This window comes from Ochotona princeps, chromosome 4, assembly GCF_030435755.1.
Source record: "Ochotona princeps isolate mOchPri1 chromosome 4, mOchPri1.hap1, whole genome shotgun sequence".
In the NCBI taxonomy this organism is placed as follows: domain Eukaryota; kingdom Metazoa; phylum Chordata; class Mammalia; order Lagomorpha; family Ochotonidae; genus Ochotona; species Ochotona princeps.
The window spans coordinates 51,787,282-51,811,266 of record NC_080835.1 but is presented as its reverse complement, the minus strand read 5'-3'; the positions used below and the strand labels follow the sequence as shown (position 1 = coordinate 51,811,266).

The 23,985-nt window shown below is 44.9% G+C and overlaps 1 protein-coding gene and 1 pseudogene across 3 annotated transcripts in view; one reads left to right on the top strand and one right to left on the bottom strand.

The window, feature by feature from the left end:
* Positions 1-23,985, bottom strand: part of RNF121 (ring finger protein 121) — a 79,951-nt gene that overhangs the window by 55,030 nt on the left and 936 nt on the right. The window contains exon 1 of one of the 3 annotated variants that reach the window (XM_004589930.4): positions 23,842-23,949. The exons of the other annotated variants lie outside the window; for them this stretch is intronic. Coding sequence (XP_004589987.1) covers positions 23,842-23,901 — 60 coding nt within the window. The 5' untranslated portion in view covers positions 23,902-23,949. Of the gene's footprint in view, positions 1-23,841; positions 23,950-23,985 lie in introns of those variants that run through there. 3 annotated transcript variants of the gene reach the window in all.
* LOC118759536 (U4 spliceosomal RNA) lies at positions 20,883-21,010 on the top strand (annotated as a pseudogene).

Sequence of the window (23,985 nt, the reverse complement as noted above, 5' to 3'; positions counted from 1 at the left end):
TTGTCTAATACTGAAACAATTTGTAGAATTGTCTTTGGAAACACTCACTCATCCATTGTAGAGTTGAAACTTAAATAGAGTAACTTAGCTCGTTGCTAGCTGCAATTCTTTCCGCTGTTATTACCCTTGCTTTAACAAACTGTGTGAGCTTACAGACCTAATGGCCAACTAATGTCAATAACCCCGATCCCCATAGACCAAGGCCCCAGACCTTTTAACTCATACAAGATAGGGGTCTGGTTGACACAGGCGGCGCCTAGGTTATAGTCCAGACCTGAGGAGAGCAGATGAAGACTGACAAGCCAAGATAAGCAAGGAATATGGAATCCTTCCTCAATCATTTCTCAAGAAGTTGTAAATTGTGCCCCCCTGAAGCTATGTCAATATGCCCCTAAGAAAAAACTTTGTACTGCTTCTGTATAAATAAAGCGGACAGCTTTCTCACTTTGTCCACTACGATCAAGGAATCTGGTGGTCCGTCTCCTTTCTTTCTCTTCATGCCTCATCCACACACCCTTCCCCAGCTCCGAACCTCGGCAGGAGCTGGACTCCGGCATAAAAGAATGATTTTTTTTTATTTGAAAGTCAGAGTTCAGAGGGATAGCAGGGAGAGACAGAGAGGTATTCCATCTGCTTGATCACACCCCATCCCCAAATGGATGCATCAGCCAAAGCTGGGCGAGGTCAAAGCCAGGAGCTTTTTCCGGGGCTCTCACATGGAGCCAAGCTCTTCGGTCATCCTCCATTGCTTTCCTAGGCACATTAGCAGGGAGCCAGACCAGACATGAAGCTGTCAGGACTTAAAGTGGTACCCACATGGGATGCCAGCATTACAAGAAGTGGCTTAACTAGCTACATCACAACGACAGTCTAGGAAAATTTTTCTATTATATGATACACAGTTACTCTGCAAAAATATAGTGGATTTTAATGCAACACGGAGTGTCACAGATTACAGGAGGCTTCCTGGAAGAGATATTAAAATACTGTCCAAAGCCCTGAGCTACATGAAGGCTCAGCACTTGCAACAGGAATTAAGATGCCCACATCCCATTAGCAGTGCCTACTCCAGGGCCAGCTCCTCTATTACACAACCTATGGGGCAGCAGGTGACGGTTCAAGTGCACTCCTGGGTCTGGCCTGGCCCAGCCCTGGCTGTTGAAGGCATCTGTGTAATCAACCAGTAAACTGAAGATTGACACAACTGATCTTTCTTTCTCTGAGCCTTTCAAATAAAAAACAAAAATTTTTTTGAAAAAGCTTATCAAAAACAAACAAAAAATTATGTTTCAGACAATGGTCCCAACATAAAGAAATAAAGTTGATAATATACAAATAATTGAGTATGGCTAGTACAGTAAGAATCAGGATTAGTAGATGAAACAAGATGAAATATTATATTCTTTAATGCTGATTATAAATGGCCTGTGGCAACAAGCAGGACAAACCAGGGAAACTGTGAGTTTCAGTCCCTGCTCTGCTGTTAACTAAAAGTATAGCCTTCCAACCTCAAAGTTCTGCTTCTAGTTAAAAGTTTTAACTTTTTGGAGAAGTGTTTTTCAACCTTGGCACTACTGACACTCTGGCGTGGTTAATTCTTTGACGTAGGATGGACTGCGAATAATATACTCCCAGTTGCAACAACCAAGAATGCCTACAGAGTGTTAATTATATGTCCCCTGGGGAACAAAGATTACCTACTTGAAAAACCACTGCTTTAGAATAGTAAAGTTTTTGAGGTCAGGGCTCAACTCTTCTTCCTGTGACACACAGAAGCATTCCAACTCTCAGTACATAAATCATTTGATAACTTTCCCAGAGTGAATTGAGCTGAAATTGTTCCCTGATCTGAGACAAAGCCACAAAAACACTCAAACCAATCCTTTGGGCAGGGTAAGGAACACAGAGCATACGTGAAATCATTTGGTCTGGCCTTGCCAAAAAATTCAATAAATCTACAGCAGGATGATTAAAAAAATTTTATTTCATAGATAAGAATTTTTTAAATTTCATTTTATAATAGTTTCATAGGCTCTGGGATTCCCCCAAACCCTCCCCCCATATTGAATTCCTCTATATTGTTACAGTAATACAGTTCATAAAAATTTTTTGTTTAATTTAGTTTTATTTGAAAGGCAGAATTACAGAAAGAGAAGGACAGGCAAAGAGAGAGAGGTCTTCCATGTACTGGTTCACTCCCCATAAGGCCTCCATGGCCAGAACCAGGCTGGTCTGAACCTAGGAGTCAGGAACTTCTTCTGGGTCTCCCATGTGGGTGCAGGGATCCAAGTACTTGGACTATCTGCTGCTGCTTTTCCATGAGCACCCCTACCCAACCATAAAATCTCCTTGAACTGTTCACTGCCACACTGCCTGGGTTCAGTTTTAACCCCTGCTTTCTCTCAACCTATTACCATGGCCTACAGGAGCGATTTGAAGGTCATCACGGATAACCTGGACCCGGCGCCATTCCTTCTTCCTCACAGCTCACGAAATTCCCGCCGGCCTAGCTACCCACCAATCAGATGTAACCTGGCATTCCACCTGAATCCCACCCCCCATCTTCCAGCCCCTCCCCCAGCCCCGCCCACTCACCAATCATCCCCAGGCACCAATCCCCTGGGGGCCTGGCCTCAATCCCTCCCAATCCCCACCCCCTACATCTGGCTGACAAAAGGCCCCCCCCCCCCCCCCCCCCCCGAGGTGCGGCTCTCTCTCTTATGATCCCTCTCTCTTACCCCTCCTTCTCTGGTCTGTCTCTCTCTCTCTGGTCTCTCCCTCTCTCTCCTCTCCCCTTTTTCTCCTCCTGATTTTCACCACCTCTAGCCGTTCCGGCCCCGTTGGAATAAACCTCCTAAGATACCTCGTTGCGTCTGGCGTGTTTCAGCTCACGGTAAAGAACCAGGTTGTGGGGATTAGCTGCGCATAATAATATCGTAATAATATCGTAATATCGTATGAACTAGAACTCTACAATCTTTTTAAATAACTAACTTTGCTGCGCGTAATAATATCGTAATATCGTATGAACTAGAACTCTAACATCTTTTTAAATAACTAACAAAAAGTACTCCACCTGACTCTAATCCTGCCAGAAAAGACTTAGAACATATAAGCAGCCACAGTGATCTTTAACACATATCTATCTGTATCATGATCTGTTTACTCTGACAAACATTTCTTCCTATTGCCTATGGGCTGAAGTCCAAGCTCTTTAGTACAACACACAAGGTACTTCCTAATCTGCTTAAACAGCTTCCTTATCTCACCCCTCTCCACCTAATGGGTTATGCTCCAATCACACTGACCCAACCAGCAACTGAACATGCCTTTCTTTCCCATGTGCCAGCGCTGTTTGGCTGTTGCTGTGTTCTTTCCTCATCTTCACTAACTCACTTCTTTTAGTCCTTTAATTTGTAGCTCAAATATCGCCTCCTTTATAAAGCACTCTCTACTTTCACTCATTCCTATATCTGCTCAAATCCTTACATTATTAAATAACAGTATGCTAACCTCCAGACTGAGGATACAGCGATCTCTCACTCTCAAGGAGCTTAAAGTCTGTTACATCTCCTCTCAGGTAGAGTAATGAGGCTAAGGATTTTTTTTTTTTTAAGATTTATTTATTTTTGGACCTGGCGCAATGGCCAGAGCTGAGCCAATCTGAAGCCAGGAGCCAGGAGCTTCTTCCAGGTCTCCCATGTGGGTGCAGGGTCCCAAGGCTCTGGGCCGTCCTCTACTGTTTTCCCAGGCCACAACAGGTGTCGTCGTCCAGCAGCAATGGACTTGGTGCACAGAGCCGATAATAACACGCGTGGACTCTGACTGATGGTCGAAAGCCGAAGTTTATTAACAGCATCAGACTTTTAAAGGCAGGTTGTCATGGAGGGCTCCAGGAAGGAGGGGCTTGAGCCATTTACAACTCAACAGCAGCAAGGTACAGTTCCCCAAAACACAGCTAGTTCCCCTAGCAGGTTCTTTACCTAGACCTGTGAATCAGAATGTATCCTGCTCAATCATCTCCTTATCAATTGCTCCTGGTACCTTCAGGGAGATTCAACTTGCTATTGTCTCCCACAACAGGGAAGATTCTGAATGTCCTTCTAAAAAAAATAAAAATAAAAACAAAACGAATTAAAAAATCAATCTCCTTCTACAAATAGCGAGCTGGGAATGCTTTACTGATGTTATTCTTTTAATCCAGAATATTTTAGCACATTAAAACTTTTTTAATGTTTTAAGACTTATTTTTATTGGAACGTCATATATACAGAGAGGAAGATCTTCTGTCCAATGATTTCCCCCAGAAGTGACCACAATGGCCAGAGCTGAGCCGATCCACAGCCAGGAGCCAGGAGCTTTTCCGGGTTTCCCATGCAGGTGCAGAGTTCCAAGGCTTTGGGCCATCCTCAACTGCTTTCCCAGCCACAATAGGGAGCTAGATGGGAAGCGGGGCTGCCGAGATTAGAACCAGTGCCCATATGGGATCCCAGCAGATGCAAAGCAAGGACTTTAGCTACTAAGCTACCATGCCGGGCTCTAGACTTTTCGTTCAAATGAACTCATACATGTGGTATGGTGACTGTCTTCTTTCACTTAACACATTTTCAAGGATCATCCATGTTAAATCATGTCAGCAGTATACTTTTCTCACTAACTAATATATCATTACATAAATATTTCATTTATCTACTCACCAGTTGGCTCTTCTGTTATTATGAATAATGCTGCTACAAACATCTGTATGTAGTTTTTTGTAGACATTTTAATTTCTCTTGAGTATACACTTTGGAGTGAAACTGCTAAGTCATATAACTATGTTTAATCTTAGAAACTCTTTCATACTGGCTTCCTTATTTTACAGTTCTATCAGGGTATGAAGGTTTTGATCTCTCCTTGTGCTTGCCAACATCTATCATCCTCTCCATCTTTTTGAATATAGCATCCTAGTGGGAATGAAGCAATCATTGTGGTCTTGATTTCATTTATCTGCTGTCTAACGATGTTGAATATCATCCCATGCATTATTTTGCTTTTTCTTTGTAAGTTTATTCAACTTTATTTATTTTTTAAATTGGTCTACTTGACTTTTTATTGTTGACATGTAAGCTCTTTATACATTTTGCATATAAATCCTTCATCAACATGACTTTTCTCCCATATACCCATCCTAATAAATATAAAAGATTATTTAAATATTTTCCATTTTTGTATTTTAAAAGACTAGCCGTGATATCATAATGGCTAAAGTCCTGACCGTGCATGCGCCAGGATCCCATATGGGTGCTGGTTCTAATCCCAGCAATCCTGCTTCCCATCCAGCTCCCTGCTTGTGGACTGGGAAAGCAGTCGAGGACAGCCCAAAGCCTTAGGACCCTGCACCCGTGTGGGAGACCAGGAAGAGCTCCTGGCTCCTGGCTTCAGATTGGCTCAACCCCAGCCACTGCGGTCACTTGGGGAATGAATTAGCAGATGGAAGATCTTTCTGTCTCTCCTCCTCTCTGTATATCCGCCTTTCAAAAAAAAAATAATAATAAAGACTAGCACATAATATGGCACAATCATATGTGCAGTAAGTGAATACTAATGTGCAGTCATATGAACACTAAATAGTGCTAAGAGTTTTGTTTTTATAGTTTTACGTCACTGAAGTAAGAAATATCTAGAAATCTGGAAAAGCATTATTTTTGCTGTGTCGGCAAGGTTGTTGCCAAACAAGGCTAGCATGTGAGTCTTAGTGAACTAGATGAGAGGACCCAGCCTCAACATAGGCAGACATCATCAAACCATTGAGGAGTAGAGAGAGTAAATACAGATGGCAACTTAAGACTCTGGCTCTGGGAGCCCTGGGTAACCACCGCTGGCCTTGACTGCAGGGTCACAACAGAAGATGCTGTGCTAGCACCAAGGTTTTCTGTCTCCAACTCAGAGTGACGGTCTTGGTACTGAGATCTTTGGACTTGGATTCAGTGTCACTGCCAGCATCCCAGGGTCTCCAGACTGCAAGTGACCTGCATAGAACTTGTCAGCCGCAATAATTACATGGCCAATTACAATTACCCTGGTAAATTCCCTTTCATATATCCTACTGATTTTGTCTCTCTAGAGAATATAACACAGTAGTTCTACCCTGAACAAACAGTAGCGATGCTGCAGACCCCACAGGAAATAGAAAAGGCATCTTAAACCAACAAAATTTACCTTTTCAGATATTGCCACTACTGTTCATGCAAAGACCATCTCTACTCTCCATGGCTAAGAAGCTACTCCTCTATAACCCCATCCCTGCTGTGACTTAATTCATTATCAGCTATCAAATGCCCCAATGTTCAGAAAACTGGTTCCCCCTCCCTCTACTCCCTCATCAGGAAGACCAAGCAAGTGACAGAATAACAGGCTGTGTTCAACCACAGCACTGCATGGCAAATCAGTTCCGCAAGAAACAGCTTTTTTTTTAGAACTTAAGACTTGCTCCAGAAGGAAAGAGACAGAGACAGGCTGGCATCTGGATCACAACGGACATGGAGCTGACAAAGGGGTTCTGTCCTTGTCCATCTTCGTAGCTGCTAAAACTAAACAATGACACTTCCTTCTAAGAGAAATACTACTATTTGGTCACTAATGACCACAGTAAAAAAAAAAAAAAAAATTAAGAAAAAAAATTAAAACAACAGAAAAAAAAAACCCTAATAACCACAGTAAAACACTTTGCAAGCCCAAACAGCATATAGTTAGGACTGAGGCTTTGACAATGAAAAGCAGCAGTGCACATCTAGGGGCACCAGGCGACCTACAGATGTGAGGTGAGGATGCAGCCACGAGGTATCACACCGAACCATCATTTCATTATTTTAAAAATATTGGTACCTTTTTTATGTCAGATATTTTTCTAGACTCCAATAATTTGACATGAACAAGACAACCAAGGTTCTTGCTCTTGTTTAGTTTATTTTTGCATTCAAGGTTTATTTGGGACCAATACTGTGCTGAGGCAGGTAAAGCTGTTGCTTACGATGCGTCCCATTTGGACTCTGGTTCAGGTCCCAGCTGCTCCACTTTGTTGCCTATTCACGTGCCTTATCATGAAGCCAGCCAACCACACAAGACCAACGCAGAGGGACGACCTCTCTCTTCCTGCAGACACAGAATGGAGGGCAAACATTTCCCTCTCTCCCATCCTTCCCTTCCTGATCCTCTCCACCACCAAACGTGCCATGTACCTGTGATTTTTCACCTTTAAATAAACTTAAAATTTTGACTTTAACTTTTACATTCTAAGAAAAAAAGGATCAGAAATTAACAAATGGATTAGTATAACAAAATTGCCCAGGTTGTCATTTAAAGTCGACCTCATGCTGGGCCCATCCTACCTCTGCACATTCAGCTCTTACTCCACATTCTGATCCAGCTCCCCACTAATGTGCCTAGGAAAGCAACAGAAGATGGCCCAAGACCTTGGGTTGCTACACCTACATGGCAAATTGGAAGAAATTTGCTAGTAGAGAGAGAGAAAAAAAATGCTCATATTCACTGGTTTATTCCCTAAATGCCCACAACCGCCAGGGTTGGGTTGGGGACAAGGCCAAGAACCAGGATCCCAACTGAGGTCATGTGATGAAGGGCAGGCATCCAACTATCTGTGCCATAACCAGATGCCTCCCAGGGTGCACATATTCCAGGAAGCTGGAATTACAGGTGCAGACAGGACTCAAAGCCAGGCACCCCAAGTAGTATCTTTTCCGTTAATCCAATCGTCCACTCTGACTACAAATTCTATTGGAGCACACAGTCTCTTTAACCACTTATAAATCCCCAAGACTGGGGACCCCAGAGTGGAGCAGGTAGACAGGAGGAGGGAGGCTTGTATCCCAACCCTGAAGACTCCCAGATCCTCACCAAGGACTATCAGTACAGGCACCAAGGACTACATCCCAACTGCCAAAGAGACCACGGGGAATTGGAGTGCCTTTGGAGGCCGAGAACTCTGAGGTCATCCACCCCCATTTGGATCTACCACATGGGACGGAAGAAGCCCAAATCCTGCCTTGCAGGATCTAATGTCATCAGAACAACAGCCAGGAGCCCTGAGTGGTCCACAGAAACAGAACAGTAAACTTCCTTCGGGACTAAGGAGAGGAGCTTTCTCTGGTTCTTACTGAGTTCCAACTTTGGATCCCCACCCTCTCTTGTAATGACCATCAGGGCCGCTCCAGAACCACCACCCCCTCTCCCGACCAAAAAAACAAACAAAACTAGAATAGACAGAGAACAACAAGGAAAGCTTAGAACCAGACAGGAAATGGTCAACATGGATTCACATATACCTTACTAGGTAGGACACAAAGATTAGTTATTCCTCACTAAGGTATTGAAGATTTCTCTGCACACCCCTCCTAAAACTGTTCACCTAAACTGTTGACATATGCCTTGTGAGAGTTATAAGAAGCCAGTTTAGACTATCCTAAAAACTGCCAAGTTCAGCAAAATTATGATTCAACACTATAAACTGCTAAATACTAAAATGAAAATAGACATGAGACAGCTGAATAGTGCCCTATAGCCATTTTCAGGTGTATAGAAGCTGGTTGTATATAAACTAATAATTGAAATGTCAATGAAGTAGTCACAGGATGTGGTTAAGAACTTGCATTTTTTAACATATTGGTTACTCAATACCATGTAAATTAATTCCATAATGTTGTAAATTGCTGTTGATGCTGTGTTGGGACTTTTAATGGATCGGGATGATACTCTGCCAGCTCTACCTTCAGACCAGAGATGGTCTCCCCAAGAAACCGTTGAATGTATCTGGACAATAAGATGCTGGACTCTATGCTTGGTATAATGAAATGCTTGCAATGCAAGAATCTTGATTGAATTTAAACTGTAATACTGCAGCAAGGTGGAGGAATCCACCACGGGGGGAGGGTAAGGGGAGGGTTTGGGGGAATCCCAAAGTCTATGAAACTGTCACATAATGCAATGTAATTAATTAAAAAAAAAATCCCCAAGATCAAATAAAGTATCAAGCATAATTAAATGCACAATAAACTTGCAAATTTCAAAAAGAGTATCTGTTCAAATGCACACCAGCAATAGAGCTCATGGAGTTACACTGCCAGCTTCAAATCCCAGCTCCAGTGACAAGCTGTTCAGCTCTGAGTAAATTGCTCTCTATGTCTCAGTTGTTCTCAGAAAAATGAAGATAACAATTGCCCCAGAGTAGAATTAAAAGAGCTAATGCATCTAAATACTGAGCACATTACATAGTACACTGGCTATTGGGGCCAACTGGACATGGATTCAAGTCCTATCCGCTCCCCTCCAATGCAGCTCCTTGCTAATGCACGAGGGAAAGCATTGGAAGATGGCCCAAGTGCTTGGACCCCCGCCCCAAGTGAAAGTCTCAGCTGAAGCTCCTGACTTCAGCCTGGCCCAGCCCTGGCCAGTGCAGCCATTTGAGGAGTGAACCAGTGGATGGAAGATCTATCTGTCCTCTTTCTTTTCAAATAATAAGTCTTTTAACAAATCATCTATGACGTTAGCTACTATCCTTAGCGCAGGAGGAAAAACACTTGGCCTGGCACTAAGCTACAAGCTCAGGAGTTAGTCGAAGAGGAGGAGGAGGGAAATGTCACCTGAGGCTTCCAAGCAACAGAACGCATCCAGTTACTGGTAAATCCCCAAGTCGGAAGGGAAAAAGAAGATAAAAGGACAAAAAAAAAATCAGCCTGGGCTTATGCTGTTTCCCCCTTCAGCCGTCCAGCACCAAAAGCCCCATGGCTTTGACCTAGCAGTCTCTTGGGGAATCTTCAATTTAGGGGGAACTAAAGAATTTATATTTATCTACGAATTTTCCTCTGAGGAGCAGAGATAACAAATGTCTGCAAGAAAGGAAAACAGAAGTGTTGAGGAGACAAGAAAAGATAGCAGATGGATTCCTTTGATTGGCTTGAAAGCTTACTCCTTAGAAGGCAAGGAGCCTCCCCTGTTCTGAGCCCACAGTTCCCGGGGCATCTCTGGTAGGGCCTGTGCCTTTGACAGAGATGCTAAGCAGCAGAATCTGAGCGAGGGAATAGTAAAGACTAAACAGTAGAAACCACACAGAAGTAAGAATTCTAGCCCAATCTGAACAATATTGCAACAAAGGAATTTAAACAAAGAAAATGCTGACCATGGAATAATAAATTCTCTTTCACCAGAAAGTTTATATAGGCTATGTCATAACTTTATGCAGGTGTTTAACAGGGGTGGATGATCTACAGGTTAAGATTCAAGTTCAGGGGATGGCACAGTGGCAGGACAAGTAAAGCATCAGTCTGTAGCACCAGATTTCATATGGGCACTGGTTCCTGTGCCAACGACTTCCCATCCAATCCAGCTCTCTGGTCAAGTGTCTGGGATGTCACAGCGGGATGGTCCACATGCTTGGGCCCCTGTAATTACATGGAAGACTTGGAGGACGCTGCTATCTCCTAGCTTGGGACCAGCCCAGCTGCAGCCAATGTGGCTATTTGGGGGAATGAAACAACGGATGGAAGATTTCTCCATCTCTCTTCCTCTCTGTGTAACTCAGACTTTCAAATAAGTAAATTCTTTCAAATTTTTTTTTTTACTAGAAAGGCAGATTTACAGAGAGAAGGATACAGAAATAAAGATCTTCAGCCTGCTGGTTCACTCCATAAGCAGCTGCAAAGGCTGGAGGTGAACAAATCCCAAGCCAGGAGCAAGGGGCCTCCTCAAGCTCTCCCATGTGTGTACAGGGTCTGCAGGCTTTGGACCATCCTCTACTGCCGTCCCAGGCCACAAGCAGGCAGCTGGAAGGGAAGTGAAGCAGTCACAACACAAACCAGTGCCCACATGGGATCCCAGTGTGTGCAAAGTGAGAATTTTAGCTACTGAACCAATCAAATCTTAGAAAAAAAAGTAAGAGGGGCCCAGCACAGTAGCCTAGTAGCTAAAGTCCTCACCTTGCATACACCAGGATCCCATATGGGCACTGGTTCTCATCCTGACAGCCCCGCTTCCCATCAGCTCCCTGCTTGTGGCCTGGAAGAACAATCGAGGACGGCCCAAAGCCTTGGGACCCTGCACCTGCGTGGGAGACCAGGAAGAGCTCCTGGCTTCAGATTGGTTCAGCTCTGGCCATTGCAGTCGCTCTGGGAGTGAATCAACGGAAGAAAAGATCTTCCTCTCTGTCTCTCCTCCTCTCTTTATATCTGATTTTCTATAAAAAATAAAAATAAATAAATTTTAAAAAGGAGGCTCAGGTTCAGAGACAACAGGTTAAGCCACTGCCTTGCAAAGGCAGCATCCTGTATGCAGTTTTGAATCTCAGTTGGTCCACTTTCAATCCAGCTCCCTGGTACTATGCCTGAAACAGCAGCAGAAGGTGGTCTGAGTGCCCAGGTCCCTGCCCACCCACTGCCCACCCACTGAAGTGGAAGTCAGCCTGCATGTGGGCAAAACCAAGCTCACTTACAGGAAATGGTGGTCAAGCAGCAATGAACTAGGTTTCAAAGGAACAGCAAAGTCAGGTAAAGACTGCTGAGGATAAGAAAGGAGATAAGGAAATGCAAGCTGTAGTGACTCAGGAATCTCCCAGGATTATACTAGCCCAAAAGCTAACTCCCGTATCTGCTTCAGTATCCCTGCTTGCTTGCCCAACACCCCCTGCCTTTCTACCACTACCTCACTCACCTTCTGCACCAGTGCTAAAAATAGCTCACGCAACTACTCTACAAAATATGGAGACAGGGGGACAACCGAGGCCCAGCCATTACGGAGTAATCCACACTGGTGCCCAGGTAAGTAAAATAAGGATTCTTCCTTGCCAAAGCTGGCTAGTTAGTCTCTGGTGGTCAATTTCCAAGACATCACACAGGAGACCAGGATGGAGTTCCAAATTTCTGCCTTCGACCCAACCTCGCCCTAGCCCCTTACAGCCTTTTGAGGTTTGAACCAACTGATGGAAGTTGTAATTGCCTTTCAAATAAAACTAAAAAAATTCAATAAACATTTGTATACCTGCTCTGTGCTAATCAGGTGCAAAAGAGATAAAAAAAAAAGTATGTTTCTGCCAAACAGAAAAGACAGGCAATAACAACATGACAACTCTGGGCCAGGCGGCGTAGCCTAGCAGCTAAAGTCCTCGCCTTGAACGCACCGGGATCCCATATGGGCGCCGGTTCTAGTCCCAGCAGCTCCACTTCCCATCCAGCTCCCTGCTTGTGGCCTGGGAAAGCAGTTGAGGACGGCCCAATGCATTGGGACACTGCACCCGTGTGGGAGACCCGGAAGAGGTTCCAGGTTCCCGGCTTCGGATCGGTGCGCATCAGCCCGTTGCGGCTCACTTGGGGAGTGAATCATCGGACGGAAGAGCTTCCTCTCTGTCTTTTCTCCTCTGTGTATATCTGGCTGTAATAAAATGAATAAATATTAAAAAAAAAACAAAACATGACAACTGACAGAATCTACACAGGGCCGCATGGAGGCAGAGAGCAGGTCTTGAGATCCTCGGCATCCATGTCTGACTCATTAAGGAGCAATACCGCATTAATTAAAAATGGAGACGCTGCTGAAGCAGTCTGTAAGCAAGTACTGGCAGAGGTTATTGTGCTATTTCTAGAACAGATAGTAGGCATGTCAGATAACCTTTGCAACTGACTCAACACTTGTTTTTTCCTTAAAGACTAATTTTTTACTTGAAAATGAGTTACACAACAACATCTGTTAGGGCTGGATGGTTGAGTTGGTTAGATGGAACTAAGCTTTAATACCCAGTGACAAGTACAAGAGCCAAATAGGATGGGGGACAGACTGGTCTACTGCTACACATACTGGCAAACCAGGGTAGGGGGCGGGCTTGGTGGGGGTTATTGTGGGTCGCCCCGACTAGCCTGCAGCTCTCACTGGTTGATGTAAGGGCTGAGCATGTGCTGGGCAGAACCAGACTGGACTGCAACACCTATTGGTTCCAGTGGAAGTTGGGACTGAAAACAGAACCAACCCAGCAACTGCAACCACCAGCTGATCGGGGTGATGGACTGTGCCGGGCCCTGTGCTTGCTAGAACATACAAGAATCTGGTCTGGGAATACCTCAAAGTTTCTTTGGAGATCTCCCCAATCGAACTGCTGGACTCAGAACTCTAACCAAGAAAGGACAGAAGACAGAACAGGTCATTCATTCATCTCAGCTGTATATTGTTGGCAGCGAAATATGGGGCGAACGGAGACTTTATGATGGACCATATCAATCAGTGGATGAACTCATTGAGCGAAACTGGCAGCGATTCATAACTGGAGAACTATTAAAACCACTTGAGCAAGTATCTCAGAGTGTGCTCCACATCCGGAACTTGGGGTGGGCGGGAAACCGGGTGAGGCTTCTCCCTCAATATTCCCCTTTACCTCGCATACATGATGGAAACAATATGGACATAATAGTATTACCCACTTTCCTATACCCCCTGAACCTTTTTTTTTAACCATAATTAACTATGTAACCACTGTCAACAACAATACAATAAAATAAATTTAAAAAAAAAAAAGAAAAGAAAATGAGTTACAGAGAGGGAGACACAAAGAGAGTGAGCTTCCACGCACTAGTTCACTCCTCTGGTCCACAAGTGAGTCTGGACCAGTCCAACGCCAGGAGCCAGGAGCTTCCTCTGGGTCTCCCACATGGATGCAGAGCCCAAGACCTCAGGCCTTCCTCTGCTGTTTTTCCAGGCTATAAGCAGGGAGCCAGATCAGAAGTGGAGTAGCAGGGACAAGAACCAGCACCCATATGGAATGCTAGTGTTACAAGTGGGGGAGGAGCCTACTATGCCACTGCACTGGTCCTAATTCAACACTCCTTAAGCTCAGCAGGCTTCACATTTATACTCATTCTCCTTTTTTCAATAAATATACTGATACCTGCTATGTGCCAAGAACTGAGGAATATACCATGATACTCAAGAGTTAATACTCCTCTTCATCCTTCCTTCCCTCTCTCCTATACACTTTTACTACCCAGATGACAACTGAATACCTTCCGCAAGTAGATGAATTGACGCCGACAAGCCCATAACCCATTGCACAGTACTCAGGTGCAGTCCCACGGCTCACACTCTAACTTCAGGACAATGCATACCCTCAGGAGCTGCAGTGACGGCTCAGTGAATTGGGCTCCTGTCACCCAAACAGGAGAGACCTACACTGTGCTTCAGGTCCTCACTTTAGCTTTTGAAGGTATTCAGGAAGTAAACCAGCAGACTGGTTCATTCTCACTCATATTCCAATAAAAAAATTTTTTTTTTAATTGTAAGTAGGGGCCTGGCATGGTAGCCTAAAGGCTAAATCCTTACCTTACAACTGCTGGGATCTCATATGGACACTGCTTTGTGTCCTGGCTGCTTCACTTCATGCAACTCCTTGCTTGTAGCCAGGGAAAGTAGCAAAGGATGGAAACTTGGAAAAGGCAAGGTAAGCTGGGGGACAGTAAGTGTTCTTATCGCAAACCAAATCAGAATTTGCCAAGGACATGTGCCAGAATGCACACTGATTGCATTCCACGATAAATGGCTACAGAACTGAAGGTTACACATAAGTCTTTTTGTCTACTCCTTCCAACACTATTTTTTTCTTCTCTCATCCCAATAATATTAACACAGATCGTTTTTACAAGATTCATTTTTTACTTGAAAGGCTAAGTTACAAAGAGAAGGGGAGGCAGGGAAAGATGGAGGGAAGGAGAGAAGGAGAAAGAGAGGAAGAGAGAGAATGAGAATCTTCCTCTCTTCAATCAACATTCAAATGGCTCAACAAAGTCGGGCTGGTCTGAAACTTGGAGCCAGGGGCTTCTTCCTGGTCTCCCAATGAGGATGCAGGGGGCCAAGGACCGGGGCCATCCTCTGCTACTTTTTCCGAGTCAGTCACAGGGAGATGGATCAGAAGAGGAGCAGCCAGGTTTTGAATCAGCACCCATATGAGATGCTGGCACTGCAGGTACCAGCTACACCAGGGAAGCGGTTCCTAGTACAGACTATTAATAATACCTGGGGCAGGGGTGTGGGACGGCTCTGTGGTGTAGGAGGTTAAGCTCTGCCTGCAGCTATGGAATCCTAAATGGGTGCCAGTTCATCCCAGTTGCTCCACTTTCAATTCAGCCCCCTGATAACGTGCCTGGGGAAGCAGTAAAAGATGGTCCAAATACTTGGGACCCTGCATTCACATGAGAGACCCAGCAGAAGCTCCTGACTCTTGGCTTTGGACTAGCCCAGCTCCAGCCACTGTGGCCATTTGGGGAGGGAACCAGTGGCTGGAAGATTTTCCTGCCTTTTCTTTCTGTAACTCTGCCTTAAGATAAAAACTGAGTAGGGCCCAGCATGGTGGCATAATGGCTAAATCCTCATCTTGCATGCACTGGATCCCATACGGGCACCGGTTCATGTTCGGCTGCTCCACTTCCCTTCCAGCTCCTGTTTGTGACCTGGGAAAGCAGTCTAGGATGGCCTAAAGACTTGGGATCCTGCACCTGCATGGGAGATGTGGGAAGAAGCTCCTGGCTTAAGATCAGCTCATTGTGACCACTTGGGAAGTGAATCAGCTGACAAAAGATCTGTCTTTCCTTCTCTCTATAAATCTGACTTTCCAATAAAAATAAATAAATCTTTAAAAATATATAATAAGTAAGCAAACCCTTAAAAAAAAGGAGGAGGAGGATACCTGCACTCATTCAATCACTCCCTAGCATTTACTTAGTGCCTCATAGGAGACACAGGAAACATAAGTCAGTGTACAGCACTGGTGGGTAGGCATTCAAACACAGCAGGTTAAGCTGCCTCTATCAGAAGGCCTAGTTCCAGTCCTAGCTCTTCAACCTTTTTTTTTTTTTTTTAAGATTTCTTTTTTATTTGAAAGAATGACAGCAAGAGACAGTTTTCATCCACTGGTTCACTCCAGACCAAAGCCAGAGAAGCCTAGATCTCCTTCCAGGTCTCCCACATGGTGACAAGGACCTAATGTCTTCCACTGTTTTCCAGACATATTAACTGGGACCTGGACCTTAAATGAAGCTGCAAGGATTCAAACTAGGGGTCTGATACGGGATCCAGATGTTTCAGACAGTAGCTTAACCTGTACCACAGCATCAGCCCCAATCCTGCACTTCTGATCCATTTTCCTCCTAATGAACTGTGGGAAGTAGCAGAAACAGCCCAAGGATTTGAATCCCTGCCAACAACAAGGGAGACCCAGATGCAGTTCTGACTTACTATGAGCATTTGAGGAAAAAAAAAATCAGATGACAAAAAAAAATTTTAAGGGAGGCCGAGGCAATAGTAGCATAGACAGCTCATCATCTACCTGCTACACAAGCATCCCATAACAGACTGGCTTGTGCCCCAGTCATTCCACTTCCAATCCATGCTTATGGCCTGGAAAAGCAGCAGATAATGGCTCAAGTCCTTGGACCACTGCATCCACATGAGATCTGGAGAAAGCTCCTAGCTCCTGGCTTCACACAGGCAAAGCTCTAGCCATTGTGAACCAGCAGACACATGATCTTTGTCTCTCCTTCTCTCTGTAAATCTGCCTTTCAAATAAAAATGAACAAATCTTTTTTTTTTTAAGATTTATTTATTTTTAATTGGAAAGTCAGATATACAGAGAGGAGGAGACACAGAGAGGAAGATCTTCCGTCTGATGATTCACTCCCCAAGTGAGCCGCAATGGCCGATGTTATGCCGATCCAAAGCCAGGATCCAGGAACCTCTTCCAGGTCTCCCACACGGGTGCAGGGTCCCAATGCATTGGGCCGTCCTCAATTGCTTTCCCAGGCCACAAGCAGGGAGCTGGATGGGAAGTGGAGCTGCTGGGACTAGAACCGGCGCCCATATGGGATCCCGGTGCGTTCAAGGCGAGGACTTTAGCCACTAAGCCACACTGCCGGGCCCAAAATAAACAAATCTTAAAAAAAAAAGTCACACTGGGATTCAGAACTTTCCTTTTTTTCAAGGTTTATTTACTTACCTACTTGAAAGAATTACAGAGGAGGAGGATAGGAGGGTGATCAATCTTCCACCCACAGGGTAACTCCCCAGATGGCTGGAATGCCTGGAGGCTGCCACACTGAAGCCAGGAGCCTCTACAGTTCTCCCACATGAGTGTATGAGCCCAAGCTTTGGGTCGTCCTCTGTGGCTTTTTCAGGTACATTAGCAGAGTTGGATTGGAAGTGGGAGTAGCCATGTCTTCAACCACCAATCATATGAGACGCTAGCATCACAGGCAGTGCCTTTATCCACTACACTACAATGCTGACTCTGGGATTCACAACTTTTAAATCTGCAAGAGACCAGCACCTGGTGCACTGATCATTTCTAGTACTGGAAGGCTGGAATCTCTCTCTCGAGTTCACTCATGCATACATACTGTACCACACTCTACTCCAGACACGAGGGATGTAAGGAGAATGAACAGGACCTTCAGGAAAGCAGTGAAGTCCCACACTTAACCTAGTGGAAATAACCAGCACAGAACAGGATGGGCAGCAGCCAGCACTCAGGGGTACTGGAGTGTTCCCGGAGACGAGCTCCAGTGCCAGCCATTTATCTGGATGCGTATTATGTCTGTTCCCACTGCCGTAGAACCAATAAGAGCCAGTGATGGCTCAAATGGCTAATTCTCCACCTGCAAGCCCCAGCATCTCATCTGGGCACCAGTTCATGTTCCAGCTGCACCATTTCCCATCCAGCTCCCTGGTTACAGCCTAGGAAAGCAGTAGCAGGATGCTTCAAAGCCTTGGCACCCTGTACCTGCATAGGAAACCTAGAAAAAGATCCTGGCTCCTGGCTTCAGATCAGCTCAGCTCTGACTGTGGTCAATCAGAGTGAACCAGCAGATGGAAGATCTTTCTCAGTCTCTTTCCTTCTCTCTGTAAAATCTTCCTTTCCAATAAAAATAAAGCTTTAAAAAATCAAGATAGGGCCCAGTGCAGTAGCCTAGCAGCTAAAGTCCTTGTCTTCCACATACCAGGATCCCATATAGGCACCAGTTCTAATCCTAGCAGCCCTGCTTCCCGTCCAGCTCTCTGCTTGTGGCTTGGGAAAGCAGTTGAGGACGGCCCAAAGCCTTGGGACCCTGCACCCACATGGGAGACCCAGAAGAGGCTCCTGGCTCCTGGCTTCGGATCAGTTCAACTCCAGCCGTTGCAGCTGCTTGGAGAGTACTCAATGGATGGAAGGTCTTCGTCTCTGTCTCTCCTCCTCCTCTCTGTATCTCTGACTTTCCAATTTAAAAAAAAGGATAACACTAGCAGCTTTTTTAAATAAGGTTGTGGTACTAAATTAAATTAGATAATGCATATAAAACTTTTAGTGCAGGACATGGTACTGAATAAGCCTCTTATTATTATTTTGCCTTTGGCCTTCTCTCTCAGCATTCCTTCCTTAAGACCCAATCTCAGACTCTATCAACATTCCAATTTGGAGAGTGAATGGCAAATGAAATATCTGTTTCTGTTTATTCCCTCTAACTCTGCCTTTCAAATAAATAGTAAAAAAAAAAGTAGGTATACAAAGTAAATAGCAGTCACACATGGCTCAACCTTTAGTAAGATCTTGGTTTGGAGCAAGAATCCCTAGAGAACAAAGTCCCTGGAAACACAGAACACTTATCAGATGTCTACAGGGAGACACTCACAGAAGGAAAACAAAAACATAACAGTTATTACTGCTTTGAAAGGCAAGGGGTGGTACTCCCCCAGCCTGCCCCCTGGAGGTTTACCAAAGGAGAGGTGACACTGCCTGCCACCTCCTCCTTGATGTACCCACTGCCTTCTCTGTCTCCACTCGCATCAATCTGGGCAATCCTAAGGATAATTTTCATACTTTATCCTTCCTGGTATTTTCAAGCAAAATACAACACCTGATACACAGAAGGTACTTCCAAAATCTGATGAATAAGCTGCTACATGAAGGAGAAAACCATAAAAGGCAGGAGAAAGAAGGGTCTCAAAGTTGCTCAGAACAGTCCAAAAGCCAAGAACCTTAAAGGAACAGGTGGGATTTGTAAAGGGAAGGTATTTCAAGCAGACAGGACAACAGCAACAAAGAGCCCAAGTATACAGTGTGTTCCTGCCAGAAAGAACTGAGCTATAACTTAACTCAAATGACACAGAGATACTGTATATTTTTAATAAAAATGCACACAGAAGAGCTGCCATGGTGCGCACATTCACTAAATGGCAGCCATCGTTACTAGCGCTCCCAGAGCACACTTACAGGAGCAGACTGGCAGTCTAGAATGTCAGATGCTGGCATCGACACTGCAGCAGCTGGGGTCAAGGGAGCACTGATTCCTCACTGCAGCCTCCCGCTCAAGCACTCAGGAAGGCAGCAAGTGATGGCTTAAACAGTTGGGCCCCTTCCACCCTGTGTGGTAGACCTGGATGGAATCCCCAGCTCCCAGGTATTGCAAGCATTTGTGGAGTAAAACCAGCGAATGGGAGTTCCCACTGTCTCCGCGTCTCCCTCCTGTCTCTTGAGGATGGCAACACATACTGTTTGTGTCCATGTCCATCTCTCTTGCTCTAAATAAATGAGAGTATGAAATCTGTATTAGATACATACTGTATGCCAAGAACCAGGTTTAGTAAGAGAATACAACAAGACAGACTTGCGATCTACATTCTCACAACGCTTACATCCGAATAGGGAAGATGTAAAATCAAAACAATTCTCTGCAGGGCTAGAATTAGGGTAAGTGAGGTAGGGAAAGGCGGGGGAGGACTACTAACAGAATACACAGCGCGGTCTCTTCAAGAGTTTACAGTGTAGCATCAAACACCCTAGGCATTTTGCTGAGGCCCTTCTAGAATCACAAGGCTGCAAAGTGAGATTCTCTTGGGATAAAAAGTTTTACGACTGAACAAAGTTTTAAAATAAACCAGTGCAGGCCAATCTGCTCTTTTAACAAGAGTAAGCAGGGCCCAGGTGAAGTAAATTATTCACTTGAAGCAATAATACCTCAAGTTAGCTGCAGACTGAGGTACCTGCTTTGAACTCTGCCTTGAGCTAGAAACTACTCACTGATCTTCATGATAACCCACAGTTCTGGCAGATGAACCATCACTAGGAGTGAGCCTCCCAGAACTCATAGGTGCTAGGTGGGCTGGCTGGCTGCTCGTGTTGGTCCTCAAAGCATTTTCTACCTTGGGCCCCAAGCTGCAGCGTGCTGCCAAGTGGAGGCCTCCATATCTTCTCACCTATTCAAGGAGGAAATGACTGCATTGTGAAGTGTAGGGTCTTCTGGCTCTCCCAGCTAGGACCTCCACATGTATCCTACTAACATCCTCAAGCACACTGTGGTTTGACAAGTTGAGAGACAGAACTGAGCGGAGCCAATCATCATAGCCTTCTTAATGCCTAACGTGAGTCAGTTAGACCTATCTCTCACCCCCTTGACTAAAATGGGCTGATCAGCCCGGACAAGCAAGGGCTCAGCAGAACCAGGTTATCAGCAAATTAAAGGACTTGTGAAAAAAAAAAATCAGTATATTTTTCTTTAAACACTTGGATATTCTCAGGAGTAAAATGTTGCTTCATGTTTTGGAAATGGGATTTCTGTTTATAAAGAAAGCAGCAGTTTACTTGTAAGATGAATCCACAGTCTACAGACTGAAGGAAAACAAACCCTTTGGAATCTGGAAATACGAATTGAAATCTCAGTGACACCAATTACGAATTCTAAATCCTCTCAATCACGGTTCAACCTTAGGGAAAACTAATAAAATCTACCTTATAAACCTCGAAGCCCTCTCAAATCACACTTGCCAAATGTTCTGTATCAATATTTATACCTCAGATAATTAAGACCTCTAATTTCAAATTACTACTCAACTTTGAGCAGTGGCAGTATCGTAGCCAATGAGGTTTATCCGAGGCGCGATTATTGCTAATTGAAAACCTTTCAAATTACTACTTTTCAGAGCACAAAAGTGGAGTGAGAAATGAAACAAAAGTGCTCAATCTTCACTTCCTTACCACAAACTATGGAATCATGGGAAAACTTTAATTTCTCTAGCCTCAGTTTCCTCATTTATAAAATGGGGTTAATACAACTCGCAGGGCTGTTGTTACTAACAAACAGATGATGTAGGTACAGGGCTTTCAGCAGGGGCCGAGTAACACTAAAAGCTCAATAATCCGTAGCCTTTTCCACTAAAAACTCCTTTCCCAAGTCCTCTTTTCTATCCATCTCTCCAAATCAGGACAAGCCATTAGCCAAGCCTAAATTCCTTCTCAACTTCTGAGAAACACCCCTCCTCCTGCTAGAGAAAAATTAAAGGAACATAACTGAACTGCTATTCCAGATTATGTGTTAGGCTAGCAGTATCTGATATTCAAAATCAAAGGCTTAACACTCCTGAAGCATAAACCACATCATGTGCATTCTTTCCAAAAAAGTAAACCAAAGCCATCTTGGCCAAATTACCCTTCCCTGATTGTAGCTGGCCCCACCACTGTTGATTAATCAAGAAGAAAACACTACAGAGCAGGCACTCAGATGTCACATGCAAATCACAGCACCAATCTTTGCCATCCTAAAGCTTCACGGACTTCCCCTAGCACTTCTCTCTTGCTTTACTATACGTGTTACACATTTCCATTACTGCAATTACCTAGTGCTGAAATGGGCTATTAACGTGTCTCCTCACTAGATTGTAAGTTGAAGATTCTGTCTTACTCATCTTTGAATTCCCGATGCATGTCACATAGTAGATCCCCATAATTATATACTACATGATGGAATTTACCTTCTCTCTCACTAGTCAAAGGTGAAAGGAAATAGCTGCAGAGACATAAGCAGAAACTTGCACACACATGTAAAAGACCTACCAGATGACATCTCTGACCATGTTGGCACTTGAAGGTGGTGAAGGTTCCACTTCGCTACTTTTTAAAGCACCCACAGAAAACGACGAACCAGCACACAGGGAATTTCCAGACAACAGATCACAAACAGATTCTTTCTCAGAGAAACAAATGGGTATCAGGGTTTCTGAGATGAATGTTAGCAACCTCATATAAAGTTGATTTTTAGGCATGGCACTCTGGAAAGTATATTACATTAACTGGAAGCTCTTAAATGCTTAAAACAACAAAGAAAAGCTAAGAAGCAAAAATCAAAAATCAAAAATGCCTTACATCAGAACTTTGTTCTTTAATGTCAACGAACACCCATAGATGTAACTAAATCTCCCTTTGAGAGATATCTTTAACTATCTCAAAGGAAAGCCCAGTTAGCCACACATAATATTTCAATGCCATGTTTATTCTTTTCTTTACAAGGTACTTTCAGATTTGTCTCACTGAGTCTCAGCCAACTGTTATCACAGAAATTTACACCCAGAAAGGCTGTGAAGGGCATCTCTACAACCAGCCTATTTAACCACCCAATAACCAAACACCTCCAGTCTCTTGGAGACCACAAGGCCTCTTTTAAAATCACCCTGAACTCCAACCACCTGTTAGTCGGTCCATCCCACCCTCCCACCTGAATGTTCCCAATCAAGTAAGCCAACTCCTCCAAGCTATCACATCACCAAGTCAACACTCTGCTTCCCAGGTCCAAGTCTTCTCCCTTTCCCTGAGCTTCATCCCAATTCTCACCCCATGCCCAGGCAGACTGCAATCCCTCAGACATCTCCCAGGTTCTATGCCTCACAAGGAAGCTCCTGCCCCATCCCTCGGGCCTCTCCATCCAGATGTTGTCACCAGCAACCCCACAAACAACTCTAAGCTATCAAGGTCCCTCTGACCCCAGAATAACTTGGTTCCCCTTTCGTTTTTTTCTCGCCTTATCTGTCAGTTCTATCACCTCATCCCTTTCCAACACAGTGTCTCCTACCTCCTCTAATTCCCTCACGGACCATTGGAAATGGAAATCAGGAAATGTCTATAGTTAAGTAAAAGGGACGGGCACCCTCCAGACACTTGCCTTTAAACAACTCAGAGGAGGGTACAGGAAAGAAGAGGTGCAGCGGAGGAGAAAGAAAAAATGAGTGTGCATCAATTTATCCTTTAGAAATAGGGAACTCCGGGACGCCCACCATAGCACAAATGGCTCAGGTACCCTCTTCGCGCCAGCATCACCCCTCTGGTGCAGTAAGCAATCTTCTCATGTGTTTCCTCGCTCTTCCTTCACGCCAAGGGCCCCTTCCCCCCAGCACCTACCCAGGTTCCCGCAGAAAGGTGATACAATGGTTTTTAAGGAAATAAATGAATGAATTCCAGTATACAATCATGCCTTCGTCCATTCTAGCATTCGTTAACAGAAACTTTGTCGAGCATGCACAATGTGCAAGCACTAAAGTGTAAGGGTAAATAGTGAAAAAGTTCCCATCTAAAAATCAGTCAATTAACCAGCAGGTGAGTCCACTTCCCCGCTCCGTGGCCCCAGGCCGAGCCGAGGAGAGTCCTCACCCCTCGCCCAAGCCAGGCCTTCCCGGAGGAACTCCACGCCCCTCCAACTCCCCAGCCACCGCTCCACCCTAGAGTCCCACCCAGGGACCCCAGCTCACAACCTCAGCCCGTTACCAACCCCGGCCCCTCAGGCCCCTCTCCGGGTCTTCTCTTCTCAGCCTTGAAGGTACTGCAAGTCTTGTGCGCCCACGACCGCCTCGAGGACCCCACGTCGGGAGTGTCCCCGCATTTCTCTCTTGGCACACCCGCCCCCCAGTTTTCCCCTTTTCAGGATCCTTCCCACTTCCCTAGGAACCCCCTCCTCCGACACCTCACTTTCACCCCCTTCCCTTTTAAGGCTGACTCTCTCTTCGTCTCCCAAATCTCCTTACCTCATCCAGCTCCCGTTCCCCGGCGACACCTCCAACCTCCACCTCCACCACTGCCGCCATCTTCACGGCTCGCCTCCTCCCCCCGCCCCGCCGCGTCCCCGCGCACGCCAGCTGCTTCCGCCGCTCAAGTTGCTCCCAGCCAAT